Consider the following 16,442-nt stretch of genomic DNA (forward strand, 5'->3'; position numbering starts at 1 on the left):
ACGCCAGAGCCACAGCAACTCGGGATCCGAGCCACGTCTGCAACCTACACCACAGCTCACGGCAATGCCAGATCGTTAACCCACTGAGCAAGGCCAGGGATTGGACCCACAACCTCATGGTTCCTAGTCAGATTCGTTAACCACTAAGCCACGACAGGAACACCAGGACTTTTTAAAACATTACTTTTTTGGATTAGAGTTTTCCATTGCTTCAGACCACAGCATAACACTTTATTCCTACAATTTTCGAAATATATGCTCAATACTTTTTTTTTTTTTTTTTTAAGAATAACCACTGGGACTTTCCTGGTGGCTCAGCAGATTAAGGACCTGGCGTTGTCACTACTGTGGCTTGGGTTGCCACTGTGGTGCAGGTTTAATCCCCGGCCCAGGAACCTCCGGATGCCATGGGCATAGCAGGAAAAAAAAAGAACAGGGAGAGGAGGGCTTGCAGCAGTGGTACTAAAAATAAACAGATACAGAGTTCCCGTCATGGCACAGCAGAAACTAATCGGAGTAGGATCCATGAGGATTCGGGTTCGATCCCTGGCCTTGCTCAGTGGGTTAAGGGATCTGGCGTTGCCACGAGCTGTGGTGTAGGTCGCACACGAGGCTCAGATCTGGTGTTGCTGTGGCTGTGGCATAGGCTAGCAGCTGTAGCTCCGATTAGACCCCTAGCCTGGCAACCTCTATATGCCATGGGTGTGGCCCTAAAGGACAAAAAAGATTTAAAAAATTTTAAAATGATAAAAAAAAAAAAATGGGAGTTCCCGTCGTGGCGCAGTGGTTAACGAACCCGACTAGGAACCATGAGGTTGCGGGTTCGGTCCCTGCCCTTGCTCAGTGGGTTAACGATCCGGCATTGCCGTGAGCTGTGGTGTAGGTTGCAGACGAGGCTCAGATCCCATGTTGCTGTGGCTCTGGCTTAGGCCGGTGGCTACAGCTCCGATTAGACCCCTGGCCTGGGAACCTCCATATGCCACGGGAGCGGCCCAAGAAATAGCAAAAAGACAAAAAAAAAAAATGAAGTGTGTCTGTATTGGTTTCCAGTCTTCACTCACATACTGTGTAGACCTGCAGCAGATTCTTGGTAAAGTTAGGTAAGGAAGAGACAAGAAACACATTTGCATGTCCTAAAGGGATCCATTTGTATGTGTCAATATTTACAGCATGAATTTGCATGCCTCTATGGGGTTGTAAGGAAATCCAGTATTTCAAGCTGTAATTTTTTTTATTTCTTTTGTAATATGAGGGATTTTTTTTGTCTTTTTCTAGGGCTGCACCTGTGATATATGGAAGTTCCCAGGCTCAGGGTCGAATCCCAGCTGCAGCTGCTAGCCTACCCCACAGCCACAGCAATGACAGATCTGAGCTGCATCTGCAGCCTATACTGCAGCTCATGGCAACACAGAATCCTTAACCCACTGAGCCAGGCCGAGGATCAAACCCAAGTCCTCATGGTTACTAGTTGGGGTCATTACCGCTGAGCCACAACGGGAACTCCCTGTAGTATGAGTTTTTGTTCATGCATGACTTACACTTAGTTTTTAATATTAAATATGTTATTTAATAAAGTATATATTAAATATGTATTCTAAACTAAGTATATTGAATACATTTAATTATCTTAGTACAAAAATATTTATAAGTATATCGATAAGTTAAATACATAATGCAAATATAAAATATATATTTAATACTTCAGTACTAAATACTTACTTTATATATATGATATATGTGATTAAATATATAATATGATTAACTTGCTTACAGCCACACCTGCTGCAGCATATGGAAGTTCCCAGGTAGGGGTCAAATTGCAGCTGTAGCTGCCGGCCTATACCATAGCCATAGCACCACCAGATCCAAGTGATCTATGCCACAGCTTGCAAAAATGCTGGACCCTTAACCCAATGAGCAAAGCCAGGGATGGAACCCTCATCCTCACGGAGACTACACAACCGGGGTTCTTAACCTGCTAAGCAACAATGGGAAGTTCACACTAGAAGAGTCTTGATGGCTGAAACTACATCAAAGATGTTTCAATGTAAACCCACCCTCATCTACCCTCCATCACAGTTTCCAATACATAGCAGATGCTCAGTTATTGTTAGAATACTGTTCAGTCATTTGTGAGATATACATAAAGGTCACACACCTTACCTATATTTGCAAATCCAAATATAATGAGAAACAGAAATAAAGAAGTCCAAAACAGTTATCTATAAGAGATGCCCCTTGTTCCTGCTGGACCTGCTAGATGCAAAAGGCAAACTTTTTTTTTTTTAATTTCCAATTAAAAAAAATTATTAAAGTATAGTTGATTTACAGCAAAAGGGAAATTTTCAGCATCTCCTTGGGATATTTACCAGGCATCTCAGTAAACATACCCCAAACTGAGCTTTCAATTCCCTCTGCCCCACTCAAGCCTGGTTCTCCTTCAGGCTCCCCCATGGAACTCAGTAACTCCAGCCAGAATCCTCATTCTTCCCTCACCCTAAATCCAGGACATCAACAAATCTTGCTATTTCTGCCAGTCATGGAGAATCCCCTGCCACAGCTGAACTGAGACTGCACAAAAGGCAAGAGGAGACACTGAAATAATGGCACCTAGCTGACTAGCTTCTCTCCACCTCCACTGCCACTTTCAAAAAAGAACTCTAAATTTCTTTTTCTTTTTTAAAATTTTTTATTTTTTGTCTTTTTAGGGCCACACCTGCAGCATATGGAGGTTTGCAGGCTAGGGCTTGTTAGAATACTGTTCAGTCATTTGTGACTCGAGATCCGAGCTGTGTCTGCGACCTACACCACAGCTCACGGCAACGCGGGATCCTTAACCCACTGAGCGAGGCCAGGGATCGAACCTGCATCCTCTTGGATACTGGCTGGGAAGAACTCTAATTTCCTTCTTTGCTACAGCAGCCTCCCTGCGGTCCAGTCTTTACCCAGCAGTCAGAGTTACCGTTTTAAAAGTCCGTCATTCTTCATGCTTTCCACTGGGCTCAGGAGTAACGAAACTCTTTTCCTTGGTCTTAAGGGACTACGTGCTCTAGGACTCGGTTACCCCCACAACCTTTCCTCACACCTCCCTTCTCCTTGCTCCCAGCACTGCAGCCACAGCGGCCTCCTTTACATCCTTCAACGTACCAAGCTGGTTCCAGCCTTAGAACCTTCATAAATGCTACTCCTCCTAAGAAGGACCTTGCTTCCAACAGACATCTTCAGCATCACGGAGCCAGGCTCACTCCAGCTAAGAGTTCCACCGGCCCTGGCCTAGCACCTCTTAGTTTCTTCAGAGATCTGATCCCGTCTCCACCAGCAAAGAAAGCCCCAGGAGGCCAGGGAACTTTCATTCTCCACTGTGCACCCAGTACCCTGTGTCTGGCACATAGTAGATACTTAGTAAATAACAGGTGAGTATGTGTCTACATAAGAAAAATAATTTTTCAAGGTCTGGTTTAAACCAGTTTAACTCAGATTCATCTTTTTTTCCAAGTGTACCTATTTACTAGGTCTATATTTTGATAAAATTTTCTACTCATTAATAATTACCACTAGCTCCAACTCCACAGGTTAAAGACAGGTCTAATTTAACATTTATTTGCTATTCGTTTTTAATGTCCCACTCAGTACACATAAGTAATAAAATGATCTGGAGAAAGTACTAGAAATATTAGCTGATTATTAAGTATATTACTTTTTTTTTTTAATTTCTCAAACTGTCTAGTTACTATCAACTTGATGACAACCTCCAAATCAACTTAGAAATGAAAAATATCCAAGTAACTCAGAGTTCCCATCATGGTGTAGTGAAAACGAATCCGACTAGGAACCATGAGGTTGCAGGTTCGATCCCCCAGCAGGTTAAGGATCCGGCGTTGCCATGAGCTGTAGGTCGCAGACGAAGCTCAGATCTGGCGTTGTTGTGGCTCTGGTGTAGGCCAGCTGTAGCTTCGATTAGACCCCTAGCCTGGGAACCTCCAAGTGCTGCAGGTGCGGCCCAAAAAGCACACACAAAAAAAAAATCCAAGTTAACTCTAAATCAGCAACAAACTGTGGTCAACAAGAGTCAAAAATAACTAAATCCAGGGTGTTTCTGTACCCTTGGCAGAATTTATATAATATTGCCTTTTTTTTTTAAACGGCAAAGAACCTTCCTGGACTGTACACCCACCTTCAAACCCACTTCTAGCACCCCCAAGCCTATAGCAGCCACAAGATTCCGCCAGCCGCTGGGGAAGTCCTTTCTGGAGCCAAATTAGAGATCTAAAAATGGCAGGTGGTCACACAGAGGAAGCTGTACCTCCAAGAACCAAGGAATCCAATTTTACCAACGAAACAGAAATTGTGCAGAGGGAGAGAATGAGGCAGGGACTTGCAAACTAGTACAACAGATCAGAGGCGATTGTGCCACTCAGTAAAGGCAAGACCAAAGTTTTGTAAAAGGGTCTGGGGAAATATGATTCAGTGACACTAAGCACTCATTCGTTTCATGCCAGGTCAAGGGAAAATACTTAACTGAGCTCTGCAATTGAGAAAAAAACTTAGATGGAATCCCATAGCAGCAGTAGGCATTTGGCAAAATTGCAAAGGTCAAAAGAGATAGTTCAAAAAAAAAAAAAAAAAACCACACCAAAAAAACACTTATCTTGACAGTTACTTTCAGAACAATCATTAACTATAATTAAATGACAATAGAAAAAGTGATAAACAACATAGTAACATAAGTTAGTCAAGGGTAATTAATTATCTGCAGGGCATGCAATTCACAAGACTGGTTTAAAACAGAGCTAGCTGTAAGACTTAGATGGAAATCACAAAAGATTGCCAAAGACAAGGCTTTGATTTGGAAACAGAGAAGTGCTGAAATGATTGCGCCATTCCACACTTAGCTCTGCCTTGCTCGTTACTTAGTCATCGGCCTCCATCAAGGGTGCGTGGTGGCACAGAAAATAATGAAACCAGGGAAAATATGGCAGCTTAACTGGAGCCGTCTGAGGAGGGAAAAAAAAATCATACTTATTCAGAAAGATGTGTACATGATTGTTATTTTGAGTAGAACACACACAAGTAGTACAACACTTTGTCATACTTGTGCTGTGTAAAATCCTGTGCTTTTTTCATTTATTCAACAAATATTTATGGAGTAACGACGCTGTGGCAGACTCTGCTCTTTAGTGTTTGGGATACATGAATACATGACGCGGGTGCTCTAGTGGGGAAGAGACAATGAGCCATGCCGTCACACGGCACACTTCAGTACTAAATCAGGAATTTCCGTTTGGGCTCAGCAGGTTAAGAAGCCAATATAGGAGTTCCCGTCGTGGCTCAGTGGTTAAGGAACCCGACCAGTATCCATGAGGATGAGGGTTCCATCCCTGGCCTCGCTCAGTGGGTTAAGGATCTGGCATTGCCATGAGCTGGGGTGTACTTGTAGACGCGGCTCTGACCCCATGTTGCTATGGCTGTGGTGTAGGCCGGCAGCTACAGCTCCAATTTGACCCCTAGCCTGAGAACCTCCATATGCCACAGGTTCAGCTCTAAAAAAAAGAAAACAAACAAACAAACAAAAACCAATATAGTGTTCATGAGGATGAGGGTTCCATCCCTGGCCTCACTCAGTGGGTTAAGTATCCGGCATTGCTGCAAGCTGCAGTGTAGGTCACGGATGTGGCTTGGAGCCAGTGTTGCCATGGCTGTGGCATAGGCCCACAGCTGCAGCTCCTATTTGATACCGAGCCCAGGAACTTCCATGTGATGCAGGTGCAGCCGTATAAATGGAAAAAAAAAAAAGGTATCAAGTTAAAACAGAGCAGGGTAGGGACAGAGTGCCAACAGGAAAGAGGAACTGTTTTAGACAAAGAGGAAGAGTAAGGACTTGGAAGAGGTGGACAAGTGAACCATGAATATCTTAGGGGAAGATGGTTCAGGGAGAGGGAGCAGTGAGTGCAAAGGCTCTGGACAAGAAGTTGTGGCTAAAGCAAAGTGATAACGGAGTAAGTGACAGGAGGTGAGTTACGGTGCCTCGCTGGCTTTTGAGGGAGATGGTGAGGTTCTGGCAAGTTCTCAGCAGTACATGACCCGACTCTGTTTTCTAAGAGTTGCTCTGGATCCTGGGTCAAGAACCAAGTGCACTGGGTGAAGGCAGAGGTGGAAGCAAGGAGAAGAGCAGATTCTACAGCTCCACTTCTGATTTCCTTGATTAACCCTAGCCACCAGGGCAAGGGAAGACCCTTGGCATGTGGCTGGGGTGTGTGAGACCATTTGACGGAGGGTCTGTGTGCCTCCTACCACTCCCAGTAGGGGAGTGACTCCTAGGTCCCACTCTGGGAAGGGTGCTGGGAGAACAGTCTAAGATCCCTGCCTTCCCAGACTCAGCAGCAAGCTGGGAGTGATTGTCTATGGATATGGAGCCACTGCAGACACAAGGCCCAAATCCCAGGGCTCATTAAAACCCTCTAAGCTGGCAGTTTCTGTTTACTCATTGGCAAATCAACATATAACTTGTGGTAGATCCTGGAACCCACGATGTAGGGCAAAGAGCAAAGACGGTACTTGGGCCAAACTATTGTTTGAACCAAGTGGGAAGAGCGAGGTTGTTACTGGATCCCCTTTGCTCTGCAAATAAAACTTCACTAGAGGCAATTCTCTGAATATTTCTTCAGCCACCTGCCCTCCTTCCTCTTGTCTTTTCCTTTGCCAAGAGGACACCAGCAGCCCCACTGGAAACAGCACACCACTGTGGCTCACAGAGCTGTATATTCACTTAATATTGTTCTTCTTCTCTTGGATCTCTTCGTTCACGCTCCCTAATTTTTTTTTTTTTTTTTTTTTAAGGACCACACTTGAGGCACATGGAGGTTCCCAGGCCAGGGGTTGAATTGGAGCTATAACCAACCACTGGCCTACGCCATAGCCACAGCACCATGGGATCTGAGCCGCCTCTATGACCTACACCACAGCTCATGGCAATGCCAGATGCTTAACTCACTGAGCAAGGCCAGGGATCAAACCTGCGTCCTCATGGTTACTAGTCAGATTCATTTCCACTGAGCCACGATGGGAACTCCCAATGCTCCTCCCTAATGTTGAGAAAACACACTTTTCCCTAATATTTATCTATTCCTTCTAATTTTTGAGAAAATGCATTTTTCCCCTTCTCATAATGACCTAGTAACAAGTCTGTGCCTTTTAAAGGATGTTGAAGAGCAGAAAAAAGTCTAAACTTCTAAACAATGTGATGGACACCTAGGCACAATCTGTCCCCCCCTCCACCTCTGGCCTCCCCTATCCTGCCATGATTTCAGAGGTTTGGTTGTGGATAAAGCTTCCATTTTGGTTGCTTTTGGTGTAGGGGGGGGGTTGACTTGTGGCGTATGTAAGTTCCCAGGCTAGGGGTCGAATAGGAGCTACAGCTGCCAGTCTACAGCAACACTGGATTGGAGCCGAGTCTGCAACCTACACTGCACCTCGAGGCAATGCTGGATCCTGAGTGGGGCCAGGGATCGAATCCTCATCCTAGTGGATAACCAGTTGGGTTCGTTTTCCCTGAGCCACAACAGGAACTCCATGGAATGCAAAAATGCTGTTATTTTAGGAGTTCCCGTCATGGCTCAGTGGTTAACGAATCTGACTAGGGACCATGAAGTTGTAGATTCGATCCCTGGCCTCGATCAGTGGGTTAAGGATCCGGTGTTGCCGTGAGCTGTGGTGTAGGTCACAGACATGGCTCAGATCCCACGTTGCTGTGGCTTCGCGGGAATGTAAACTGGTGCAACCACTGTGGAAAACAGTATGGAGATTCCTCAGAAAACTAAAAATAGAACTACCATTTGATCCAGCAATCCCACTCCTGGGCATCTATCCAGAGAAAACCATGACTGGAAAAGAGACACATACTCCAATATTCACTGCAGCACTATATACAATAGCCAAGACATGGAAACAACCTAAACGTCCATCAACAGAGGAGTGGATAAAGAAGATGTGTGGATAAAGAAGATGTGGTACATATACACAATGGAATATTACTCGGCCATTAAAAGGAAATAGCAAAGCAACATGGATGGACCTAGAAATTATCATGCTAAGTGAAGTCAGTCAGATGGTGAGATACCAACATCATATGCTATCACTTACACGTGGAATCTAAAAAAAAGGACACAATGAACTTCTTAGCAGAACAGATACTGACTCACAGACTTTGAAAAACTTATAGTTTCCAAATGAGACAGGTTGGGGGTGGGGGGATGAGCTGGGGGTTTGGGATGGAAATGCTATAAAATTTGGTTGTGATGATCATTGTACAACTATAAATGTAATAAAATACACCAAGTAATTTAAAAAAAAAAAAAAAAGAGGAAGCCCAGAGGAAGGAAATTTTAAAATAATAATTTTTTAAAAAATAGAATGCACCCGGAGTTCCTGTCGTGGCGCAGTGGTTAACGAATCCAACTAAGAACCATGAGATTGCAGGTTCGATCCCTGGCCTTACTCAGTGGGTTAAGGATCCGGCGTTGCTGTGAGCTGTGGTGTAGGTTGCAGACGCGGCTCGGATCCTGCGTTGCTGGGGCTCTGGCGTAGGCTGGCGGCTACAGCTCCGATTAGACCCCTAGCCTGGGAACCTCCATATGCCGCAGGAAGCGGCTCTAGAAAAGGTGAAAAGCCAAAAAAAAAAAAAATAGAATGCACCCAAACATGGTATACATTGCTTTGACCACGTATCACATCATACTGACTGCATGCCAGGCACTGTTCCAAGCCCTGTTTACACACTAATGTATTTAATCCTTATAAAACCTCGTGAGGTAGGCGTTTTACAGCTGGGCAAACTGAATCACAGATTAGGTAAGCCACCTACAGTCCCATAAGCGGCCAAGGCAGGATTTGAACCAAGGCCGTCTATGCTCTTAGCCACCTCCTCATGGAGTTTGAATTTAGTGAATGGTCATCCTTTTCCCCCAAACTATCATTTCCACTCTGGGTAACCACTTTTTCTTTCTCTCCACATGTGACCAAATGTTGCTGACTCCCCTGAGAACAAACTAGCTCATAGAACTTTGCTCTCCCCAGTATCAGCATGCTGCAGCTTTTGCCTTTAATAATCTAACTAGACGCCAAGGTAAATTCTCAATCACAAAATTCTTCTCCGGGAAAGTCTAAAATAAGATCATCTGCCTGGAGAAATATATCATAGATATTAGCTGGTAGAATTAAAAAATAATAACAAAAACATTGGGCCATTGAGTTTTCTGTTAATAATAAGTTGCAGTGCCCCATTGAGTTTTCTGTGTCACCAAATCCTCCCAGTTGTAGCTACACAAAGGCAACTTTGTCTTGAGAAGGCTACTAAGAAGATGGGCCTAATCTTGGCAAGGGCTTGGTGTACCAAGAACCATGTTATGATTTTTTTTTTTAAATGAAAGCAAACAGAAAGAAATATTATTTAAGCCATATTTTCAAAAGGCACAGCACTAGCATCATCATGGACATGGATCCCTGCTTTTAGAGACAGGAATGTTCTACCTGAGCTCAAAAGGCCCAGATACACGTTTTCAGAATGGCAATCTAACTGACCCAAGAAAATTAACACCTGAAAAAAAAGTCTTCACCTTATTAAATACTTTTTTTTCTTTTCACGTGATGTGTAATGCTTCACAAAAATGACTGAGCCAAGTCTCAGTGCTCTAAAAAGTAAATACTTTTTTTTTTTTTTTTTCTTTTTAGGGCTGCACCTGTAGCATATGGAAATTCCCAGGCCAGAGGCTGAATTGGAGCTGCAGCTGCCGGTCTACACCACAGCCCACAGCAATGCCAGATCTGAGCCGCATCTGTGACCTATGCCGCAGCTCACGGCAACGCCGGATCCTTAACCCACCGAGGGAGGCCAGGGATCAAACCCGCATCCTTATGGATACTAGTTGGGTTCTTAACCACAATGAGAACTCCTGAAAGGTAAATACTTTTCATTATAATTTTTACAGGTTGGCATTTCCTTGGTCAGATAGAGGTGTCCTGTTCCTGCTTCAGCTACACAATACCGCACGGTGCATTGTACATCTGCCCATTGGCCGTCGCTATGTATAGATTATACCTGCTCGTCCACATGGGGATCGCCTGTTGCTTCTGGGATCAGGTGGTTTGTCTCCCCAGTAGGTGGAACTCAAGGAATATGAGCAAAACTGACCATTAGCTAAAGCAAAGCACAATCAGGGGGCTAACACTGTCAGCATCTCCCCTTTCATCAACACACACCCACCTACTATGGTCTTAGCACTGGGCCACCAGGTTTCTAAGAATCACAAACACACAGTATTCCCAAAGACCAATGTTGTGAACTGAGACCAGAGGCTGTTTTCTCGATTAATGTGATTAATGTAAACAGCTGTAATTTATAAGTATACATTTTGCACTACCCAGAGTCTGCTAATGCCGAAGAATTAACATTTTTCTCAAAATCACAAAGGGTTACACCAACACCTTGTCTTCTGCTATCGTCTCACTTAAGCGGCCTTCAGAAAGGTAGAGACTGTATTTTTGCTTTCTAAAATGACCCCACTCTTTGGGGTTTTTTGTTTTTCCTTTTTTTTAGGGCCGCACCCACGGCATATGGAGGTTCCCAGGCCAGGGGTTGAATCGGAGCTGTAGCCGCTGGCCTACATCACAGCCATGCCAGATCCGAGCCAAGTCTGCAACCTACACCACAGCTGATGGCAATGCCAGATCCTTAACCCGCTGAGTGAGGCCAGGGACCGAACCTGTGTCCTCCTGGATACTAGTCAGATTCGTTTCCACTGAGCCATGACAGGAACTCCTAAAATGACCCCACCCTTCAAACCTGATAGAGTTTACCAAAAAAGAGCAACTATAAACTACAATCAAGCATTCCTGTTAGAGTATCAGTTTCCTTATGTTTTGTATTGTACAAACACATAAACCGAATACATCTAAACACACCCACAAATCACTTTTGCATAAACTAAGTTCCTAAGATGACAAAAACGCAATGAAAAAAAAAAATGCTCGTATTATATAACTAAGTTACATAAACTGAGCTGTGATTTTTTTTCCCCCAGGTGTCCTTAAACCATTGCAGAAAGTAGGAGAGGCAGAGCAAGAGTGTGGTTGAAGGGCTTGTGACTTTTGTCATCAATTTACTTTTGGTTGCACCAAGAGATGACATCTTGAACTCATTCAAATGAGCCCTCTAGGGCAGTGCACTAGGAGCATTTGAATTACAAAAGGGGGGGGTGAGCCTCAAATTCCTACAGTTGCCAGTTCACCTGCAATAGTTGGAGGGCATAATAATCTCCGTGTGAGATTTCAGGTGAAGCCCACATTACCTAACAGGGTTTGGAACTCACCTGTTTCTTAGCTGTTTATTCCTCCAGACCCTCCCCTTCTACTTGCACTGGAAAATTCCTTCCTCACCCCCTTCTCAGGGCAAAAAGTTAAGAGGTTGTGACAAGAGGGGATACACAGACTTCAAGGAAAGGATATCCTTTCCCTCTGCCTCCTCTGCCCCCTACAGATGCTGACAGATAGAAGGGGAGGCAACTATGAAAAGAGGCAGAAACCATCAGACAGCAAGCTCAGACCATCTCAGGAGTGCTTCACTGACAAAACCATTCAGGACCACACACAAAAAATGGCAAGGTGCCATTTCCCCCCAAATCCCTCCAGGATGAGATGTTTCTAACAACTTGAGGTGGCAGCTGAACAATTACTTATTATCATTTCTATGCTAGTTCCTCCCTGGAGTTTCTAAAGCCTTTTAATAGCACATAACCCAAGTCATCCCTGCCTTGCCATTATTGAAAATCTTTTTGCATTTGTTCTTTGAAGCAATTACTCTGAGCAGGTGGTTGTTTTGACTTATGATAGTAAATCGACATCATCTTAAGACACAGAAATCACTCCCAAGTGGAAAAATATATCTCTTAAACAGGCCAGTGGCTAAATCGCTCCAATATACCCTTTAACTTGGAATCATTCCAACACTTTTTAAACTGCATTTACATATCCATTGTAACTTCATAAACGTTTGGCACAGAAAGTCTAGATTCACGCAAAATCTATCCTTTTCCTAAGTCTTATGAATCCCAAACTTAAGCCCTCTTCAGAATAAGTTTTTTCCAGGATTATTCATCCTCTGGGAAAACCAAATCACAGTTTCACTTGAGCCTCGGTCCAACTTTGAGATCTCCCTCCCCCACCAGCACCCCAGCATCCATTCCTCTGCCCATTCTTGAAAAATCAGAAGGGACTGTTAAGGTGGAGGTGGAAACCTGTCTGAAATAGGCAAATACTTTCCTAGAGCAGCTAAAGCTCACTCACCTGGGACATAATTTATTTTTAATGAGTAGAATCTGAGAAGAAAATTCATCTTATAAGAAAATAATTTTATCTACTTTAACCTTCTAATCTTTGTTTAAATTACCAAGAACAGGTTCTGGTACTACTGTTACTAGTAAACCAAAGAGAACAGTCTAATCTGACTGCTCTTATCGTGAGAAGGGGTAAAAAAAAATGAGTCGTCTTAAACACTAGTTAGAGCAAGTACAGAGGACACGTATCCAGAAGCACATAATCTCCTTGCTTTCTATCTTGATTCCATTCCCACAACTGTTCGGGGCAAAATTCAGTCTAGAGCAGCACAATGAGAGAGAATCAAAAATACGCTGACAACTCAAACTCTAGAGATTGGAATAAAGTGGCAATACCATTATTTTCAATCCTACAAGCTTCTGAAAACTCAATAACCAAGAGAAAGAGACTAAACCTTCAAAATTTGATTCCTTTTCAGCATATGTTCACAAAAGACTCTTGAGCAGATGAATTTAAGCGTAGCCGAGTCAGGTAAAGAAGCATGGCAGTTAGGCTAGTAGCTTGGTTCTTGGCGGTTTAGTTCTTCCTTTAACACATACTGAAATAATGAAGCTGGGCGCCTGTGAAATGACATTGGAGTCCTCATTTTCCCCATGTGCAGTAACTGAGTCAGAGAGACCAATGCCATGTACATCAGATCAAGGTGAAGGGTAAGGTAAATGCAAAAGCCCAAATTTCTTTCTTTTCCTCCTCGTTTCCATTTCAGACTGGGGTGGTTTTGTTTCCCCCCAAGATTTTAGATCATCAATCCGATATTATTGTTTAAATTAATACCAACCCTAACTTCCACAAAATGCCATCTCATTGCTGTGACTGGGTACTCAGGTCTCTCTACAGGTTGTGCTTTATGCCGCTGACAACTTTTCACCTTTTAGAATGGGCACCTGCAATTCTCAAACACTTTCCTTCTAAACTGCGGTTGTGCTTAAACCTGTGGCAACTTCTTCACATCAGTGTTGTCAACCTTTTGCTTTCTCTGCCCTAAAAAATTCGTGTGACTCCAGCATCAAAAGTTTTAAAGAACACGTTTCTAATCTACATTCATGCTAAAGAACACTAAGTGGGCCATTAAAATACCACTAAAAGTTGCTCGATTTTTTTCTGTTCAAATCCATCCGGCCTATGAGTAAGTCCCTTGAGGACACTATCTTTCTATCACTTTGATAAGCCTCAAGTAAGAAGCCACAGCCCCAAATGCCTTGGGACAGTAACCAAGAGTAGATGAACCTTTACCTAAATAAAAAAATGAATCACTTATTTGAAAAATTCCACTTCATTTATTTTAACTGATTTCTGAAATATCCAGTAACTAATTTGTCAGCTGTCATAGTTCATCAGCCCTACACTTTTATGCAGATTGAATTTTAAACTTTGAACAACTAAGCCTGTGCTCGGCATTACCTAGGAAAGTAAATGACGACAAGAAGACATCCCCTTCCCTCCCCCTTAACACTCCCTTAAATGAGATGCCTGTCATGACTGTTTCCTCAATCTCACTTTAATAATCGGAGTCTAAAAAGTCACCTGTGCCTCCGGACGCTCCAATCATACGCTTTCAAGGGCAGGAAAAAAAAAAATTGTTTCTTGTGTGGAAAAGGTTTCACCACCAGAGGAAACGTGATGGGGCTGACTGTATACGACTTTCTGCTTTTTCAGAAGCTGACGCTTTTTAAATCGTTTCCTAAACCATTTCTTTCCCATTACATATACCAGAGTTGGAAGGGGGATGGTAGAGTGAGGGAGATGAGGGCTAAAAAGAGAAGAAAACAAAATTTCAAAGTTGGGACCCAAACGTAAGATGAAGGGACAGTAGTTAGAAGGATTGCCAAAAACTACCTTACCTTTGTTATGTATTTGCAGTCGCCCACTTCAGATATTAACACCATTCACAGCCCGGTAGCAATTTACACAGCTAGGAAGTAACCTACCACATCTTCTCGGCCTCCCTCTTTTTAATGTAAAACCAAAATAAGGAGTGTCCAGCTACTCCCCACCGCGCCGCTTAAAGCAACAGCTCGTTTCAGGCTTAACTCCTAGACTCTGGGAATTCCAGTTTGTCAGAATTTCTTAACCCTGGAAACCTGCAGATGGAAACTCTGGGAGGACAACTTCCGAGCCCCGTCTTCTCACTGTCCCAAACTGCACATTCCAAAGGGAAGCGGGAACGATAACCCAAGGCAGTTCTCTGGGGCTAGATTCCAGGCGGGATCGAGAACTTGAAAGCGCGGCGACCCCCTGGCCGAGCGGCACCGGCTCTGCACCCCCGGGAGACAGGCGGCCCGGGAGTCCTGCTGCGTCCGGCGCGGCGCGCGGGGAGCGCTCAGAGTCGCGTCTCGAGCTCTTCCCGGTTCCCTCCTCCCTCCGCCCGCTGCCCTCCCCCAGCCGAGGCCATTCGCCTCACAGTAGCAAGGTTGTCTCTCGTCTACTCCCTTCCCTTAAACTCACCAAACCAGATTTTTACTCCCAACACCGGCAACTTCCCGTAAATCTGCACTGAAATTTTATCCTGCTCGCTGAGCCTCCGCTGGCTGAAGGCCAGTGCAACATTCCTGTTGTTTTAGGAGCGCAGATACCTTTGCTGAAGGTTTAAAAAAAAAAAAAAAAAAAAAAACTCCCTCGATTGGAGAGATTTGGGTACTTCACCAAACAGACTCCTCTCGGCGCTCAAAAAGTCACATCCATTTCAGAGAGCCAGAAATAGCCCCAAAAGTGGCACCTGCTCCACCTGCGGACATCTGTCGGAATCAGACGTCTGGCCCCCTTTGGGGCGTTGAGGGAAACCAAGCAGAACCACGTTTGAGGAATAAGGAACCTGCTGTTGAATCACGAGCCGATCAGTACACCCCACCCCCGTCCTTCTCCCTAGTAAAGAAGCCATTTAACCAGGTAGGATCACAGCGAGCCCGGCGGCGGGCCTGGTGGAAGGGGGACCTCCCAGAGTGTCCTTACCTGAGGCCGAGCACCGCTGGAACGAGCAAGGAGAGGAACGTCACGCGGACCAAGCCCTGACCTTTGCCGGGGCCCTAGCAGCAGGGCCTGGGGCCTGGGCGCTCGCTGCTGGTTCAGAAGTGTCTCATTTTAATGCGCTCTGACCTAAAGTTACAGCTGGTTTCTAGAAAGGGAACAAAAAAACACTGCATTTAAAAACAGCAGCCAAGCCCTCCCTTAACCTTGCCTGATCTCGGGGGAGTTGGCTCTAACCCCCACCCTAGCCCCAACCCCAAGAAATCCGCAATCTGTGCCCCACCCCTCCGCATTACCTGTTTATACAAGAGTTAAGGAGCCTCACGCATTTCAATAGAGCGCTAAGCCTGTTTGTAGGCGCGTAATCGGCCAACAGGAATCGAATTCTGTGACTAAACAAACTAGAAGAGGAAGCAGGCACCACCAGGAACCTAAAACGGAGTTGTGATTTCGGGTTGCAATGTCATTCAACAGAGGGGAAGGAAAAAAAAAAGTGCTGCTTCTCGCTGGGCATAGTCATAAAAAAAGTTTTTTTTTTTTTTTTTGGCTAGTTAAATGAGTTAATACAAAAAGCTTAGAACGGTGCCTGGCACATTGTGTTAGCAGTCATTATTATTTTATTATTTGTATTTGTTTGCACTGTGGCTTTCTTTCTGAAGAGGAGAGGGCGTGATCAGAAAAGTGGGTTCTTGATCCAACACTGCCACTCACTAGCTGTAAGCCTGTGAGCCGGGTTTTTTCTTTTTTTTTAATCTCTTCCAGTGTCCTTTTTTGGAATTTTCTAATCATGAGATTTTTACAGTTTACACTCATTGTGGACCATCTAGATTGTAATGGGGAAAAAAGTTCCTGTAAAATACCGCGCAACTCATTTTCATCTTACTTGAAAGCTGCCATATTGACAAGATACATGAAGATAAATCAACCTGTACATTCCATGAAGTTTAGTAACAGAAAGGAACTGGGGACCTAGCAATCAACCATGGATGTGTGCTTCATTCTAAATTGGATTTAGGCACTTAATTTGCTGTCTGAATCTGGGAGGGTCACTTACTCTATTTGGTTAAAAGCCAGTGCTGGACAAATACTGG

General features: G+C 44.2%; 1 protein-coding gene across 5 annotated transcripts in view; it reads right to left on the reverse strand.

Annotated features, from left to right (window-relative positions):
* Positions 1 to 15,775, reverse strand: part of RBM47 (RNA binding motif protein 47) — a 184,254-nt gene extending 168,479 nt beyond the window's left edge. Inside the window, exons 1-2 of one of the 5 annotated variants that reach the window (XM_047797996.1) lie at positions 15,648 to 15,775; positions 15,337 to 15,499 (exon numbers count right to left, since the gene is read on the reverse strand). Coding sequence is in view for 2 of the 5 variants with exons in the window: in XM_047797993.1 (XP_047653949.1) it covers positions 14,229 to 14,273 (45 nt within the window). In the remaining 3 variants the exon portion in view is untranslated. Of the gene's footprint in view, positions 1 to 14,228; positions 14,805 to 14,832; positions 15,236 to 15,336; positions 15,500 to 15,647 lie in introns of those variants that run through there. The other 4 variants (XM_047797998.1, XM_047797993.1, XM_047797997.1 and 1 more) reach the window with 4 other exon arrangements.
* Between the last annotated feature and the right edge of the window lie 667 nt (positions 15,776 to 16,442).

This window comes from Phacochoerus africanus, chromosome 10 (genome assembly GCF_016906955.1).
Source record: "Phacochoerus africanus isolate WHEZ1 chromosome 10, ROS_Pafr_v1, whole genome shotgun sequence".
NCBI lineage: Eukaryota > Metazoa > Chordata > Mammalia > Artiodactyla > Suidae > Phacochoerus > Phacochoerus africanus.